The following is a 16,217-nucleotide window of genomic DNA, read 5'->3' as shown; positions in this document are numbered from 1 at the left end:
ATCTTGCTTACCTTCTTGGACCTTCTTCTACTTTTCCTTTTCGTTCTGTCTACGAAGTTCTCAGTACCCTATGTACTTCTGATAGTTCCACTCAATGACACTTAAATTGCCATTCTGCCTCCTTCCTAATTAGGGTGAGAAGAGCTTTACCTGACAGATCACCTGCCTGTCAGCACAGCCGAACCAGAACACCATGTGGTCTAAGACTGTTTCTCTCTTAAGTCCATTCTGCTTTGGTGGACTTGATCAGGTGCGGATGAATACACAGATGGGTTAAATATCCCATGTCCCAGGCCATCTCTGGAAAAGCCAATTCATACTCACTTATGTATCCCCCTCCTTCTAGCCTAACAATTCAGAGGGGGTCAAGAATTTCACAGCAGATGGGACACCTCCTCAGGGAGGGCAGAATATGAGCATACAAGGACCAGTTTCCTATCCTAAAATCTCCTGGCGATCGCTGGTAATAATCTTCCCTGAGATGGCGTGGACACACCTCCTAAATGACCTTAACAAATTCCCTTCCTAAGCCCTAGCAAGCCTGTTGACCTGTGTACCAAGCAATCGCCACCTGCCTATTCCAGGCTCCTGTAGGGGAAGTCCCCGCTCGTTCTAGTCCCTCCCAGGGGGTGATCAGGCCCCCTCTTCCACCCTGCTGAGTGGGTTCCTCCTCGCCTGAGCGCTCAGTTCGCTTGCTGCCGTCCACTACCTGCTAACGTGAAAGGTCCGGGCCTTGAGAAACAGAATCCTTCCAGAAGGGCGAGGCGCCTTCCCCCCTCTAGAAGATTCAAGCCACAAGGCCTCGGAGTAGTCCCAAATGGGACATGTCTCCTCAAAGTGAGGAGTTTCCTTGCCCACGCACCTAATGTTGTAGGCACGCGTTGCGGGAAACAAACTCACTCAGAAGGACGATGTAGATAGTGGAGTGCAGTTTATTACACCGGCGGGCCCAAGGTAGAGTCTCCTCCTGGCCAAGGACTCTGACCAGTTTTTGTGAAGATCTTATATACCCTAAGTGTACTTGCTCAAACCCACCTCCCCAAATTCCTTGAAACTAGTCTGGACAAGGTAAAAGTGAGATACGATCAAAGTTAGCCCATGATTCATGTGTCACAAGACTAGATAAAGAGTGGGCATGTATCAATAGGACTGTGGTCATATCCCGATAAACATAATGGAATTTATGACTTTGCTGTTACAGAGATAATTAGTATATTCTTTTAGGCAACGGAGAGTCTAGTACAAGTCCTGAGGCTCTTTGATCCGGGGGTCTGGTTTTCCACTGGATTGCCATTTCTATAGACGCCAGGCACAAAGTTCAGAGTCCATTGGGAGGGGGATCATGCGTGCAGCCTAACGTTCGCAGCCTGGCCTAAGATGGAGTCCAGCTTTGTTTCCTCCTTGAGCAGGAGGTGGTGTTCCTGCAGCTTGTTGGGACAGGGGCGGTGGACGAAGCCACACTGAGTTTGTAGAAACTTGAGGGCCCTGAAAGGAGGAAACGGGGCCTGCAGAAGCAACAACTGTGGGTTTATTGGACGCGGTGTCACTCGTGCCTCTGACTCTTGGGGATGTCAGAGGCGGGGAACCATCCCAGCCAGAGCTTCCTCAAGAGATGGGGGACCCAGCCCCCGGGCCTTTCCTCCATGACGTCCTCCTCGGAAGCCTCTAAAGAGCACAATCAGACACACCCTGTGGATACCTTGCTGGAAGGAACCTTGCCCAGCACTAGGGTACCCTCTGTTGCCAGAACAGGTCAGCATTGCTAAAAGGGCGGAAACCTTCCACCAGGCCAAGGGGAGTGGCCTCAAGTCTTGCCAAACCAAGAAGGAAGAAGGACCCTGGGGCTCGTTCAGGAAAGACTGGGCATCGGGCTACCTGGGCTTCATCCCCGCCCCCTCCCTGGGCCAGGAGGGTCAGGGAGGAGCTCAGCTATCTGTGACCTCTGCAGGGTCCCTGGGATAAGGGAGCAGGGCAGTCCTGCTGCAGAGGCTTGGGTCTGCTGTCTTACCAGAAACGTACACGGACATCTCCTTTCGGACCTTCTTATTCTCCTAGGAAGGGAGAAGGGGCACGGGGTGGGATGAGGCGGGTTCTACGTTGTGCAGCTGGGGAAACAGGCCTCACTCCATGAGAAGTCGGGGGAGGCCAGGGTTCAGATCCACTTGCCGCTCAGACCGTGTCTGCACCTCTCAGCTCCACACAGAGCTGTTCTTCCACCGGGATGGCAGTTTGACTCAGTGGTCTTGGGGTGCCCCGGCCTCCCTGCACTGTTGCCATGGTGGCATGGGCCTGGCCTCTGCACTCCACCCTGCAGAGCCCGGGGGCTTCCCAGGAGGACCCACACAGGGACGGTGTTCCAGCTGAACCCCAGGCTTCCTTACCTGCCATCCTGGGGTCCTTGCTACCTCTTCCTTCTCAGTCATCCCCTTCGCACCAGGAATGAGGCTGGCTGGTTCCTCCCCCGGGGGCCCCACCTGCCCCTCCTCCCTAGACAAGACAGCACTCTCCTCCTTGGGGGCAGCATCGTTTGGTGCTCCCATTGCCTTGGGGGTCATGGCCTGCAAGGAGGGGCAAGAGGGCGGTGTATGGGCAGAAAGGCCCTCTGATGCCCTCCCCTCCCCTCCTGCTGTGCACACTTGCAGTGTGTTTCCCCTGCTTCTGTGCACACTTGGAGTGTGTAATTTTTTGCTTTTCCAAGGAAGCCCCTCCCTTTTCAGCTCGAGGTGTGGTCGGGTTGTAAGTGTCCTAAAGGAGCCCCCCTGGTATCCCTGGGGCCCTGACCTTGCGCTGGACAGGGTTCTGTCTCAGGGAGCCCTGACAGGTGACAGCCCCCAGCCCCCGGCCCTTCCTGGCCAGGCCTCACTTACCTCAGAGTCGTGCTTCTTCCCACTCCTGACTCTGCGTCTCTACAGAGGGAAACAGGGGCCGTCACATACAGCTGAGAGTGCCCGGGGGTCCTTCCCTGCCTGGCCCATCCTCTTTCTCTGTGTGCCCACCAAGGAGGCCCAGGGCAGCCACCCCACTCCAGGGGAGGAGGAGTCCCCAGCCCTTACCCACCTGAGCGGTCACGGGGTAGCACTTATCCATCGGCCCCCACACTGGCCTTAAGGTCTCCCCGATGGGCTGTATGACCAGGAGAAAGAGAGAAGGCTGAGGTGACATGTCAAGGGCTCAGTCATGCCTGGTCCAGACAGTGCACGCTGCCGACATGAAGACTACGGGGGGTTAAGGAAGCTTCACACTAACGAATGATTGATGTCTTTAGACACAAAACGCTGCATTCACAAACAAGGACCGGTGCTGAGATAAAAATGTTCCAACAATAATCTCTAATTCTTTTTTTTTTTAATTTCATTTTGGCTGAATTGGGTCTGTTGTGGTGCATGGACTCTTTATTTCGCGCTTGGGCCTTTTTTCTCTGTCTAGCTCAGTGCACAGGCTCCTCTCTAATTGCTGGCCATGGGCTTTGTTGCCCCATGGATGTGCAATCTTAGTTCCCTGACCAGGGATCGAACCGGCATCCCCTGAATTGGAAGGTGGATTCTTAACCACTGGACCACCAGGAAGTCCCTACAACTTCTAATTCTTCAAAAACAGAAATATGATCATGGGAATTAAAAACCCAATCAGAGTGTTGAAGATAAAATTGAAAAAGATGTCTCCCAGAATAGAGAGATCAGGAGGTCCAACAGCTAAATCATAGATCTTTCTGAAAGAAGGAACAGAATCAACAAACTGGGGTGGCAGGAAAGATCCCAAATAAATATCATTCATGTGTTATTGAGACCTTTCCCAAGGATGCAGGACCGAGTTTGTGGAAGAGAAGGAATCGCCAGTGTCCAGGAAAATGGATGAAGGAGACCCACCCCAGATGATGTCATTACTAAATATTGCAATACCTAGGATGAAAAGAAGAACCAAAAAACTCCTAGAGATATGAAGAAAGAAGTCTATTAAGTTTCATCAGACTTTTCACCACCAACCTTTGAAGCAAGAAGAAAATGAAGATCTTTAAAATCTGTGAGAAAATTATTTCTAGTCTAAAATTCTGTACCTAGTCAAACTGAGTTAAATAAGCAGTAAGACCTTTTCGGACAGGTCGTATCTAGGACTACCCATCGGGAGTATCTCAGGACTACCCCTCAGCACAACTGCAGGTTGTGCTGCCCCCAAAACGAGAGATAACACGGGCTCCACACGCGAACGAGTACCCCGAAGAATGACGGTGGAGGGAGTTCCCAGGAGAGCTGAGCCTCCGACCTCAAGGACGTCCATCCAGGAGGGAAAAGGATGGAGGGCTCCATGAAATAAGTCCCCAGGGAAATGATCATATTGATAAACCACCTAACTTGTCTTAAGTGCATAGCAGCAAGGAGATTAATTCTTTTTAATAGTTTAGATGTATTAATAATAGGTACAGAGAAAACTAAAATTTAAAAAAGAGGAAAAAAGCAAAATTATACAGAAAGACTGATGATCATATACTACATGACTCAGGAATACTGTTTACATAGTTTTAAAATGTAAACCCTCAATATTGAGCTAAACAAAATGACGCCACAAGCCCACTAGAATGATGTTAAAAAAGGAAAATGCCGAAAGTGATATGAATCAAATGGATCCTCTCGTCTTTGCTGGTGAGAATGCAAAGTGGATACCAGCACTTTGGAAAGTTTCACAGTTTCCTAGAAAACTAAGTACACATTAGCACGTGACCCCACCACCCCTTGCGAGGTGTTTACCTAGGGAAAAGGAAAACCTATGTTCGCACAAAACTTGTGCTTGAACGTTATAGTGGTTTTATCCGAAACTGCCAAAACCAGAAACAATCCAAATGCTTCTTATCTGGTCGGGGGATAGACTGCGGTACATCCATGCATGGGACAGCTGCTCGGCAATGAGAAGGAACACACTACTGCGACACACAACCAGGTGCCCTGTGCTCAGCGAGAGACTCAAAACCACATCCTGGGCGCTGCCCTGTGGTCCAGTGGTCAGGACTCTGTGCTTCCACTGCAGGGGGCCCGCGCTGGATGCCTGCTCGGGGAACTGAGATCCCGCAAGCCTGCTGCGTGGCAGATAAATAAAGACCAGGTACTGGGATGTTTCCACTGATATGACCATCTTGCAAAGGCAAAACTATGGGGCCAGAAAACCATTCACCGGATGCCAGGGGCTGCGAGCGGGGGAAGGGTTGAGTATTAGTGAGTATGGGGGAATTTTCTGAACTGACTGGAGCTGTTCTGTGTCTTGGCTGTAGTGGCAATTTCACAGTTGTATACATCTGTCAAAACTCACAGAGCTGTAGCTAAAAAGAATGGATTCCACTCTATTTAAATAGTTTCTTAATTTAAAAAAAATGAATTAAAAAGAGCCCACTGTGTGGGAGAGGGATTTAAAAGCCAAAATGATATAAAAGTCAGCAATAAAAGCAAAAATGAAACTTAAAAACTTTTAAGAACTAAAGATGTCATTACTCAAAACATTTAGAATGCCAAAACCTAGGATATAATCACGAGGAAGACTAGAGAGGTGAAACGTGTGTTGGAGGTGGTATTAAGTGTTCAGTTGTTATGAGAGCTAAATCCTCACCTTTCGTTGTAATAATTCATTAGATCATGTTTAGATGTGAACAATCAAGACAAAGCAAGATAAGCTTTTTATTTAGAACAGTGGAGGCAAAATCAACGGCTTCAGCTAGCAAGTTGGAAGCTAGAAAGATTTCCCCCCTGGGCTGCGGGAATTGTGGGTGAAGAGGATTGTGACAAACAGCAGACTTTTTCCAGGTCTTAAACCTTTGACTCATCAAACTATGTATACACATGTCTTTGATGACAATAAAGTTTTTTTTAAATTAAAGTTTGGTTAATTAAAAAAAAAAATACGAAGGAAGCAACATAGGATTCTGTCTCCGAAAGTGAAATTTGCTCAATCGTTTCTAACTCTTTGCAAACTTATACAGTCCATGGAATTCTCCAGGCCAGAATACTGGAGGGGGTAGCCATTCCCTTCTCCAGGGGATCTTCCCAACCAAGGGATCGAACAGAGGTCTCCCGCATTGTGGCTGGATTCCTTACCAGCTGAGCCAAAAGGGAAGGCCAAGAATACTGGAGTGGGTAGCCTATCCCTTCTCCAGGGTAGCTTCCTGACCCAGGAATCAAACTGGGGTCTTCTGCACCACAGGTGAATTCTTTGCCCATTGAGCTATCAGGAAAGCCCTAAGGCACCTGCCCACCTGGGCCTTCTTAGGGGCTCTCCAACCTCTGACAGTCACTCCCTAACTACGTAGCCCACATGTCTCCACGCTGCTGGGTCACAGAGAAGCTGCTTGTCCCCGTGATACTCCTCTCTTCCCAGTAGCGCCAGAGGGAGAGCAGGGGGCCTCCAGAGACCAGGCATGTGACTCTAACGTGTCACCTTGGGCAGCCTGGGTCCAGTCACTGTCCCTCTGGGAGCCTAAGTTTCCTCCTCTACAAAGTGGGAGCTGCTGCTGGGAGGCGGGGAGAATGGATACGGGTGCATGTATGGCCGAGCCCCTTCACTGCTCACCTGAAACTGTCACAACGTGTTAATTGGCTACACCCCAATACAAAACGAAGTTTCCCTTCACCGTTCACCCGAAACCGTCACGTTTCCTGGCTACACTCCAACACACACGCACAAAATGCTGCTGGGGGCTGCGAGGTCTCACCAGTGGGCACGCCTGATCTGGCACGCGGCCCTCAGTGGCCATCCAGCTTCCATGTGTGTTTTCCTGACGGAGGGCTGGGAGGGGGCTTCAGTCACAGGTCCCTGGACCTGCAATGTCCACGAGGGTGTGACCCAGGCAGGTGTCCTGCTCACCACCACCCCCTTCACGGACGAATGTGGAACCATATTCCAAGACTACTCACACAGTAGGGGTCATCTGTTCCTGTTGGTCTGTCTAGGTTCCTGCCACGGAGCCCTGACATGAGCTTATGGCCTCAGAGCCCTGAGGTGACCATACAGCCTGCCCGTGGTGGGGCGGGCATGGGGGTGGTAGAGGGGGGCTTTGTTTGACACATTGCCGAGAACACAGGGAATTTCTCCAGAGTCCTCACACACACACATGCACAGTTGGTCGACCATTTCTGATCAAGCAGTGTGACCGCTCTTTGTGCTACATGAGGCAGTCCCCTTAGCTCCTGACAGAGGTCCCCACCTGTGATGACTCCACAGCGAGCTCATGGGCAGGGGCTGTTTTCCCCAAAGACCCCTGAAAATAGTAGTACACCATGCCTGCAGGTAGATGAGGAAAGACGAGTTAAAACATTTAAAAAGTAACAATTATTTTTAAAGTCAGTACATACAATATGGCAATAATGGTATATTTTTAAACTATTTCCAAGTGTGATGAAAGACATTAGACATTAACTTACAAATATGTGAGGGGACAGCTGTTCAAAAGTGAAAGAAAAGAAAGTGAAGTCACTCGGTCGTGTCTGACTCTTTGCAACCCCCATGGACAGTAGCCTACCAGGCTCCTCCATCAATGGGATTCTCCAGGCAACAGTCCTGGGGTCAGTTGCCATTTCCTACTTTAGGGGACCTTCCCAACCCAGGGATCAAACCCTGGTCTCCTGCATTGTAGGCAGATGCTTTTTACCATCTGAGCCACCAGGGAAGTGGTGTTATTCAAAAGGCATAAGTAAATATTTGAAGATCACTGCTACAGGGTATGACTTGATTCTTCGTGTTTTGAGGGGGTAGTTTGAGAGATTTTTGGGAGGATGCCACTGCTATAGGGTATGACTTGGTTCTTTGTGTTTTGAGGGGGTAGTTTGAGAGTTTTTTGGGAGGATGCATGGGTTTTAGAGTCAGACACAGGTTCAAATCCCACTTCTCCATGGAGGTACAGAGGAAGGAAAGGGAGAAAGAAGGCCAGCCTTAGTTCTGAGCAGTGTGACCAGCCCTGGGGAGCCAGGCATATGGTGATCTCAGGAGGGGGCCTCTGGGAGTCTTGAGGAGTAGCTGGAGATTGAAGTGGCTTGGAGACGAGCACCCATTCCCTGGGTCCTGCCATCAGTCCCCCGACCACCCCAGTACCCAGGCCCTCACCTGTAAGAATGAAGATCTGTATTGTGTAGAGGAGACTATAGAGCCTGGAAGGAAAGCAGATCAGAGTGTGTGGCTGGGGTCTCGTGCCCTCACGGTTTCCTCCCCCGTCCAAGCCCTAGCACCTGTTCCACCAGGATGCGTCCAATCAACACTTGTGGGTGAATAAATCTGCAGCTGTAACAGGGCTCAGCCCAGGCTCCCTGCTGACTGGCCATCATGACTCTGTGCCTCTGCTTATTCAGAAAGCCAGACTTGGAGCCTGGAGCCCACACGGCCCCTCTGACTCCCTCCCTTCTCCTTTCCTTCTTGTTTGCACAGGTCCATCTTGCCTCTCCAGCCTGAAGGCAGGGGCTTAGCCTTGGCTCAGCATTCATAGCTGTTCGTTCAAGGGTTGTATTAGCTCTTTGGCCCACAGCCCCCCAAAGCCCTCCCTCCCTCCTCTGGACTGACTCCAGCCTGGATTAGAAATAATATCCCATTGTCCATCTTGCTCTTCTAGAACACCTCCCTTGGGACAAACAGCTTTTCCTGGCCATTCTGAATAGCACGTGGGATGTTCCCCTACCAGAGATCGAGCTTCCACAGTGAAAGTGCTGAATCCTAACCATTAGGCCACCTGAGAACCCCCTCAAACACAGCGTCTTGGCACTGTCAGGACGCTGGCACCCTGTCTATACACACACATGCGCACGCACACACACACAGAGGCATGTCCCACTTGTTTGTACCAGGCTCTCCACTCTGACCCTGAATCCCAGAGACACTGAAACAGTCAGGAAAAGGGCCATACAAAACCCCTTCCTCATGGGACCCAGTGAGGGGGTCCCCTTTCCTGGTTGACGAGGGTATGCTAACAGGGCCCATGTAAACTTTACCTCTCTCTCTGGCTGCACAGACCAAACACCATTTTCAGTCTAAGGAAAGAAGATGGGTATCAGTCAGTGCATCACGTCACCCCAGAGGCCTGGTATTCCTTTACTCTGTGGCTGTCAGGGACTGCAATGGGCCAGAGGCAGCTGGGGGGATGGCAGGACCCCCACCAGCAGGGTTCATCCAAGGGAGAGCCCACTGGTGGCAGCTTGAGGCTAAACTCAGGACAATGGAGTGGGTTAGTACTCGGAGCTTGGAAAATGCTCAGGAACTTCTCCCAAGACCTCAGACCTCCCACTGGAAAAGTAGTGGTCAGGATGGGGAGGGCGGGTTGGGAGAGGATTAAGGGAAAAGGTACAGCTCTACTGAACATCTGATGTAAAATGACCCCAGGGGGTAGGCAGCTAATTATAATAGTAAATAAAAATGATTAAAAACAACCACCAGGTTAAAGTATTTTAAATGTTATGCAGCAGATTTGGAATAATCTTGGGAGGACAGGGGGAGATTCCCTAGCCTTTCGAACACCCTGTCTAGAATCCCACCCTCAGCGTTGAATTGCATATGAACTGACACCAGGGTAAGTCAAGGTCTCCAGAGTGAGGTGGACCTCAGCATGGCCTGAGGAGCCTCTGCTCCCCTTGAGTCCCCCATTCTCCACAGGAACTGTTAGGGAGTCTCTCTCTCAACCTACAGCCCCTTGTCCGCCTTCCTCACTCTCAGCCGGGCCCACAGGCTCTATTAGACGGGTGTTCCCAGATTTTCTGCCACTAGACTCATCCATTCTCTGCTTCTCGCAGGTCATTTCCTCTTCAGGGGAGGAGACCATGCCTCCTTGTCTGGGGCTCACCCCCTCCTGTACTCCATCCCTCTGTTCTTCTCACAACCTGGTGTTTGGGGGCCCCTTCTCTCACTTGTCTTTCCTTCTCCTCCCCTCTGTATATAATCATATCACCCAGTTCTTGTCCCTTCAGCCCACATCCTTTCTCCAGGTGCCATCCTAATTGTCCCCTTCCCTTTGCACCATCTCCTTGAGAGACTCTGCCGTGCATGTCTCTCCTCCTCCCTACCGCTCCCTCACTCCACAACTCACAGACTCTTTCTGTTCCCATCAACCTCTGAGACCTCTCTCACCAAAGTCATCAATAAGATCCTAGTCCCCAAACCCAGGGGGCCTTTTTGGGGCCTCAGCTCATTTCATCTCTCTCTGGGGCACTACCAGACCTCCCTTCCTACTGAACTACCTTCTCTGAGAATACTGCTAGCAACATATTCAACAGTAAGCTTTCGGTAAGCTTTCAAAAAGCAAGATATCAGGCTTTTTTTCTGAACGAAGGTTTGGAGGAGAGAAAATGAGTCCTGAGTGAGAGAAGAAGAGGAAGGAAGAGAGAACACCACATAGGAAGGGAGGTAGAAAAATTAGACTAGGAGTCGTCAATTACCACCTGCTTCGGTGGTTTACCGAGGGCGGCCTTTTGAAACTGCTTACCAGATCTACCAACCTTGAGGATGTTAGCGATCTGCAGAGTATCCTTTGACCGTATCAGTGTGCAGGCAGCCTATTTACCTCCCCTCAGGCTCCAGGACACACTGAGAAGGGCACTGGAGCACAGCTAAGCCTGGGAACCCAGCACACAGCCCCTCCCTTTCATAAGCAGTGTCTGTGTGTGACATCATGTCTTTGGGGGCTTTGTGACAGGACAACCTCTCCAACCTTGACCAGAGTAGCTTGTCACTGCCTCAGGGTGGATGTAAATCCCCATCAGTCAGAGGCGGCACCTTCGTAGGTATCTCTTCGTGTCCATTCAGTGCCATCAATACTGCTTGAGCACCCACGATGTGCCAAGCTCCACGCAAAGTCCTGCAGGGACACAGAGGTGCATAAGACTCACTCACATGACTCAATAATCTTGTTTTTTAAGTAAAGAGCCAGAACACAACCGGACCATTTCTAAGTGTCATCCATTTATTCAACCAATGTCTGCTGAGCTTTCAGTTTGGTTCAGGAATACGGTGAGGGTCCCAGGTGGCTCAGTGCTAAAGAATCCGCCTGCCAATACAGGAGACATAGGAGATGCAGGTTCGACCCCTGGGTCGGGAAGATCCCCTGGAGAAGGAAATGGCAACCCACTCCAGTATTCTTGCCTGGAGAATCCCATGGACAGAGGAGCCTGGCAGGCAACAGTCTATGAGGTTGCAAAGAGTCAGACACGACTGAGCAACTGAGCACACAGAAAGGGAACCAAGATGGAGACTGCCCTTGAGGAGCTTGGAGAGATCAAACAAAACCTTCAGAGTCAAGACAATAGCTTTTACACCCTCCCCAAGTTACTACAGCTGTAACTAAATAGTAATTACAAAACCACAATGGTTAAAACAGAAGAATACCTTAGTTCCACATATATATGAAATATTTACCATGGAACACCATATTCTCAACCACAAAGCAAGCCTTTATCACTTAAAAGTTTTAAGTAATTGCAAGCATGTTCTTGGACCACATAGAATTAAATTATAAATCAGTAACAGAAAGATGCCTGAAAAGTCCCCAAATATTTGGAAACTAAACAACACACTTTAAAGAATACATGTGTGCTGGGGGAGCCGCACATGTGTGGGGACTCCCATGGTGGTCCAGTGGTTAAGACCCATTGGTCCACGCTCCCAGTGCAGATTTTCTATTCCTGGCCAGAGAACTAGATCCCACATGCCACAACTAAGACCCAGTGCAGCCAAATAAATGTAAAAATAATAACAATAAGACTTCCCTGGTGGTGCAGTGGATAAGGATCTGCCTGCCAATGCAGGGGACATGGGTTCAGTCGCTGGTCTGAGAAGATTCCATATGCCATGGAGCAACTAAGTCCTCCAGTTGCAGTTACTAAGCCTTCATGCTGCAACTATAGAACCCCTCTCGCCGAGAGCCCGTACTCTGCAACAGGAGAAGCCCCTGCACCTCAGTGAAGAGTAGCCCTCACTCATGGCAACTAGAGAAAGTCAAGCAAAGCACTGAAAACCAGTGCAGACAAAAACAAATAAATACACATGTATATGTGTGCGTGTGTGTGTGTGAAATAGATAATTCCCTGGCTGTCCAGTGGTTAGAACTCTGCACTTTCACTGTTAAGGGCCCAAGTTCGATCCTTGGAAGCTTTGCAGTGCAGCCTTAAAGAAAAAAATAAAATTCATGTACGTTTATAAAATAAAAAGATAAAAAAGAAAGAATGTTAAACAAAAAGAAAAGAAAAAAATATATATATATATATCAGGGACTTCCTTAATGGTCCAGTAGTTGGAAGTCTGCCATGCAGTGCAGGGGACATGGGTTCATTTCCTGGTCACGGAGCTAAGATCCTGAATACTGAGGAGCAACAAAGTCCATGTGCCACAACTGGAGGGACTGTGCAACCGCAAGGATCCCACATGCTGCGACTAGGCCCCAACACAGCCAAATAAATAAATATTTTTCAAATATATCAAAATTTGTGGGATGCAGCTAAAGCAGTACATAGAGGGAAGTTTACAGCACTAAATACCCATATTCGAAAATAATAAATGTCTGTAGAAAACAACTTACAGTTATTAAAGGCGAAAGAGAGTGGGTGAGGGATAAATTAGGAGTTCGGGATTAGGAGATATAAACTGCTATACATATAACAGATCAACAAGGTCCTACTGTAGAGCACAGGGAACTGTGTTCACCATCCCATAGAAAACGATAATGGAAAGGATATAAAAAGATGTGTGTGTGTGTGTATGTGTGTGTATAACTGAGTCACTGTGCTGTGCACCGGAAACCAACACAACACCGTGAATCAACTGTATTTCAATAAATAATTACAAAAGAAAATAAGAAATGTCTCAAATCAATGACCTGTTTCTACTTTAAGAAAGTAGAAATGGAAGAGCAAATAAAAACCAAAGTAAGCACAAGAAATTTTAAAAGATCAGAGTGAAACGAAATGAAACAGAAAACAGAAAAAGAGGGACTCCCCTGGTGGTCCAGTGGCTAAGACACTGCACTTGCGGTGCAGGGGACCCAGGTTCAATCCCTGATCGGGGGACTAGATCCCACATGCCTCAACTAAAATCAGTAAAATCAGAAGATCAACAAAATGTACAATTCTCTAGATAGAACAGATCAGGGGAAAAAATAAAATGCAAATGATCAATATCAAGAATGATAAAGGTGGAGTTTACCTGGTGGCTCAGTGGTAAAGAATCCACCTGCCAATGCAGGAGACACAGGTTGGATTCCTGGTCTGGGAGGATACTACTGCTACTACTAAGTCGCTTCAGTCGTGTCCGACTCTGTGCGACCCCATAGACGGCAGCCCACCAGGCTCCCCCTTCCCTGGGATTCTCCAGGCAAGAACACTGGAGTGGGGTGCCATTGCCTTCTCCATGAGAGGATCCTACATGTCAACAAATGCATAAAAAACATTTGACGAAGTCAACATCTCTTCCTGAAACAAAAAAATCTCCCAGCAAACTAGGACTAGTTGGAACATCCTCAACTTGACAAAGGACATATATGAAAAACAGAGCTCCCAATATACCTGATGGTAAAATACCAAACGTTTTTTCCTTAAATTCAGGAAAAAGGCAAGGATATCAGCCCTCTTTGCTTCTACACAACATGGTACTGGAGGTTTTGGACCGTAAACTAAGTCAAGAAAGAGAAGTTATTTTCCTTTACCCCATCAGTAAACCTACCACACTCCTGAATGGGGCGATGATGTCAAATAAGAAGCATCACACCAGACTTCCCTTCCCATGCCTCAGGTTCAGTTCAGTTCAGTTGCTCAGTCATGTCCAACTCCTTGCGACCTCATGGACTGCAGCACGCCAGGCTTCCTTGTCCATCACCAGCTCCCGGAGTTATTCAAACTCATGTGCATTGAGTAGGTGATGCCATCCGCATTGGTAATTTGATCTCTGGTTACTCAGCCTCTTCTAAATGCAGCTTGAACATCTGGAAGTTCACAGTTCACAAAACTGTGACTTCCCTTCCCATGCCTAGTCTAGTCCAGAAATCAACCTAACATTCGAAAACCTGATTTATTATCATTTGTTGATCTTTTTCCTGAAGTCAAACTGTATACTTTGAGTAGTAAATTTCTAGAGTCAGAACCACAATTAAAAAAAAAATATATGGGGGGTACTTCCCAGGCAGTCTAGTTGTCATGACTTCCCATTTCCAATGCAGAGGTGAGAGGTCAGTCCCTGGTCAAGGAACTAAGATCTCACATGTCCCATGGAGAGGCCAACAAAACAAAACAAAACAAAACAAACACAGAACTTCATGATTGCAGTGATTCAGCCCTTTACATATATAATTTACAGAACTATTGGTGTTAGTTTTATAAGTTATAACATTTTCTCCATTTATGCTGCAAACTGCAAATGAGACAAAACCTTTCACTTGTATCTATATCATAAGTTTACTTATTGATTACACTAATGTTTTTCAAATTTGACAGATTCAGTCATTAAATAATGATCATTTCTTTCAATGAACTACAAAGATTAAAAATAAAAAATAGGGACTTCCCTGGTGGTCCATGAGCTAAAGACTCCAAGCTCCCAATGCAGGTGCCCAAGTTCAATCCCTGAACAAGGAACTAGATCCCAGATGCCGCAACCAAGAGTTCACATGACACAACTAAGGACCCTGTGCGCAGCGACTGAGAGCCAGGGCAGTCAAATAAATAACGTACAACAAAAGAGAGAAGTAAAGGTGACTACATGGGAAAGGAAGAAGTAACGCTACCTTTATTTTGCAGACAACATGATCATATATAAAATCTTCTGGGGTCATCCAAAAAGCTACTAGAGTTTAGCAAAGTGAAGGATATATGATCAATATATAAAAGACAACTGCATTTGCTGTGACCCTAAAATTGCTCTAAAAATGTATTAAAAATCAATTATATTTCTATATAATAGCAACGAACAATTGGAAATAGAAAATTGTAAAGTGTATTATGGTGTCAAAAATGCAAAATACTCTGACAAAATATATGTGGAAGATCTGTACACTAAAAACTACAAAACACTGTTAGAAATTAAAGACCTAAGCAAGTGAAGCGATATACCATGGTCATGAATCAAAAGATTCAAAATTATTTAAATGTGAATTCCACCCTCAAATTGATCTATAGATTCACTGTAATCTCAATAAAAATTTCAGCAAACTTTCTTGGTTGTTGAAATGGATATGCTATTCCTAAAGTTCATATGGAAGCACCAAGAACCTAGAATTTTTAAAAAACAAAGTTGGACAATAATCAATACAGTATAGGATTTCTGATGTCAAGATAGATGGAACAGAATAAAGATTGGAGGTAGACTTATGTATTGTTAATTGATTTTGACAATTAATTAATTTTTCCTTGAAGCGAAGGAAGCCTTAACTCTTAAATCACATAATTTTAAGTTAACTTAATGAGGCAAAAGTAACACAAAAGTTTCCATATGTATACATATCCTGGTAAGATTTTTTAATATAAAGAACAAGAAAACGTTACGATGGGGGGAAAAAACCACAGGTTACCTAAAAAGAATAAGAGTCAGAAATCAGAACATCAGAATTATCACAAGAAGAACTAAGTGGGATACTGTTCTATAAAGTTTTGAAGGAAAATGATTGTAACTCAAGAATTCTATGGTGAGCCAAGTCAGCTTTCGGCATTAGGACAACAGAAAGGTTCTCAGGAGCCACCAAGTCCAAGACGGCAGACTGCCCCCTGTGTACACTGCTCCTGTCTCCTGCCTCAAACAACAGAGGTAAAATAAAGCAAGTCTTTAAATAAATTCATAAGAGTTCCAGAAAGCAAAGAATAATACCCTGTTGAATCAGAAGCCATAAGGAATCTCTCAGAAATGGAAGTCAGGCAGGATGAAGTCGACAGAGGAAACCAAAGGACAAAATACAGGAAGGAGGACATCACTGTGAGAGGTGAAGGGTCCCTGGGTGTCTCTGTCCATCAAAGTGACAGATTTGGGGAGCGGGAGAGAAATTTATCAGGATGATTGGTTTGGGGATTCATGTGAAGCAAAAAGATGACCAACTTCCTCTCTTTCTACCCAGGCAAGCAGACAAGATAGATGTATCAAGCACCAGGTAAGAACAGTGACTGTGAGACTCCTTGGCCAGAGAAGTGCTGGATGGTTGGTACCACCAGTGGGAACAGGGGCCCCAGTGCCCCAAACTAACCACAAAGTATACCCTGCCTAGCAATGTCTTATCCTGGCTCCACAGAGAA

The 16,217-nt window shown here is 47.1% G+C and overlaps 2 protein-coding genes across 2 annotated transcripts in view; one reads left to right on the top strand and one right to left on the bottom strand.

Moving 5' to 3' along the window:
• The window catches only part of LOC147373182 (cytochrome P450 2D14), a 31,391-nt gene extending 25,940 nt beyond the window's left edge, over window positions 1-5,451 (top strand). Inside the window, exon 9 of the mRNA XM_086403089.1 lies at window positions 3,786-5,451. Within this exon, the coding sequence (XP_086259215.1) occupies window positions 3,786-3,940 (155 nt within the window). The 3' untranslated portion in view covers window positions 3,941-5,451. The remainder of the gene's footprint in view (window positions 1-3,785) is intronic.
• Window positions 1,507-7,354, bottom strand: LOC147373181 (uncharacterized). Its single transcript, XM_086403109.1, has 6 exons — window positions 7,184-7,354; window positions 3,058-3,150; window positions 2,868-2,906; window positions 2,382-2,558; window positions 2,009-2,051; window positions 1,507-1,665 (listed from the first exon to the last, which is right to left on the bottom strand). Exons 1-6 carry the CDS (start codon window positions 7,256-7,258, stop codon window positions 1,544-1,546), a joined length of 549 nt encoding a protein of 182 aa, XP_086259235.1. The 5' UTR covers window positions 7,259-7,354; the 3' UTR covers window positions 1,507-1,543.
• Window positions 7,355-16,217: the final 8,863 nt, after the last annotated feature.

The sequence above is a fragment of the Bos grunniens genome, chromosome 5 (assembly GCF_055505025.1).
Source record: "Bos grunniens cultivar Pamir isolate PY7600 chromosome 5, Bosgru_T2T1.0, whole genome shotgun sequence".
Classification (NCBI taxonomy): domain Eukaryota; kingdom Metazoa; phylum Chordata; class Mammalia; order Artiodactyla; family Bovidae; genus Bos; species Bos grunniens.
This window is presented reverse-complemented; position numbering and strand designations above follow the sequence as displayed.

Bases quoted from the DNA above. Each gene is read 5' to 3' on its own strand.
- LOC147373181 (XM_086403109.1), bottom strand. From the start codon at position 7,258: ATGGTGTACTACTATTTTCAGGGGTCTTTGGGGAAAACAGCCCCTGCC. The intron at 2,559-2,867 runs GTAAGTGAGGCC...CCCTCCTTGCAG, and splicing joins GGAAGAAGCACGACTCTGAG to GCCATGACCCCCAAGGCAAT. The intron at 1,666-2,008 runs GTAAGACAGCAG...TGTGCTCTTTAG, and splicing joins GATGTCCGTGTACGTTTCTG to AGGCTTCCGAGGAGGACGTC.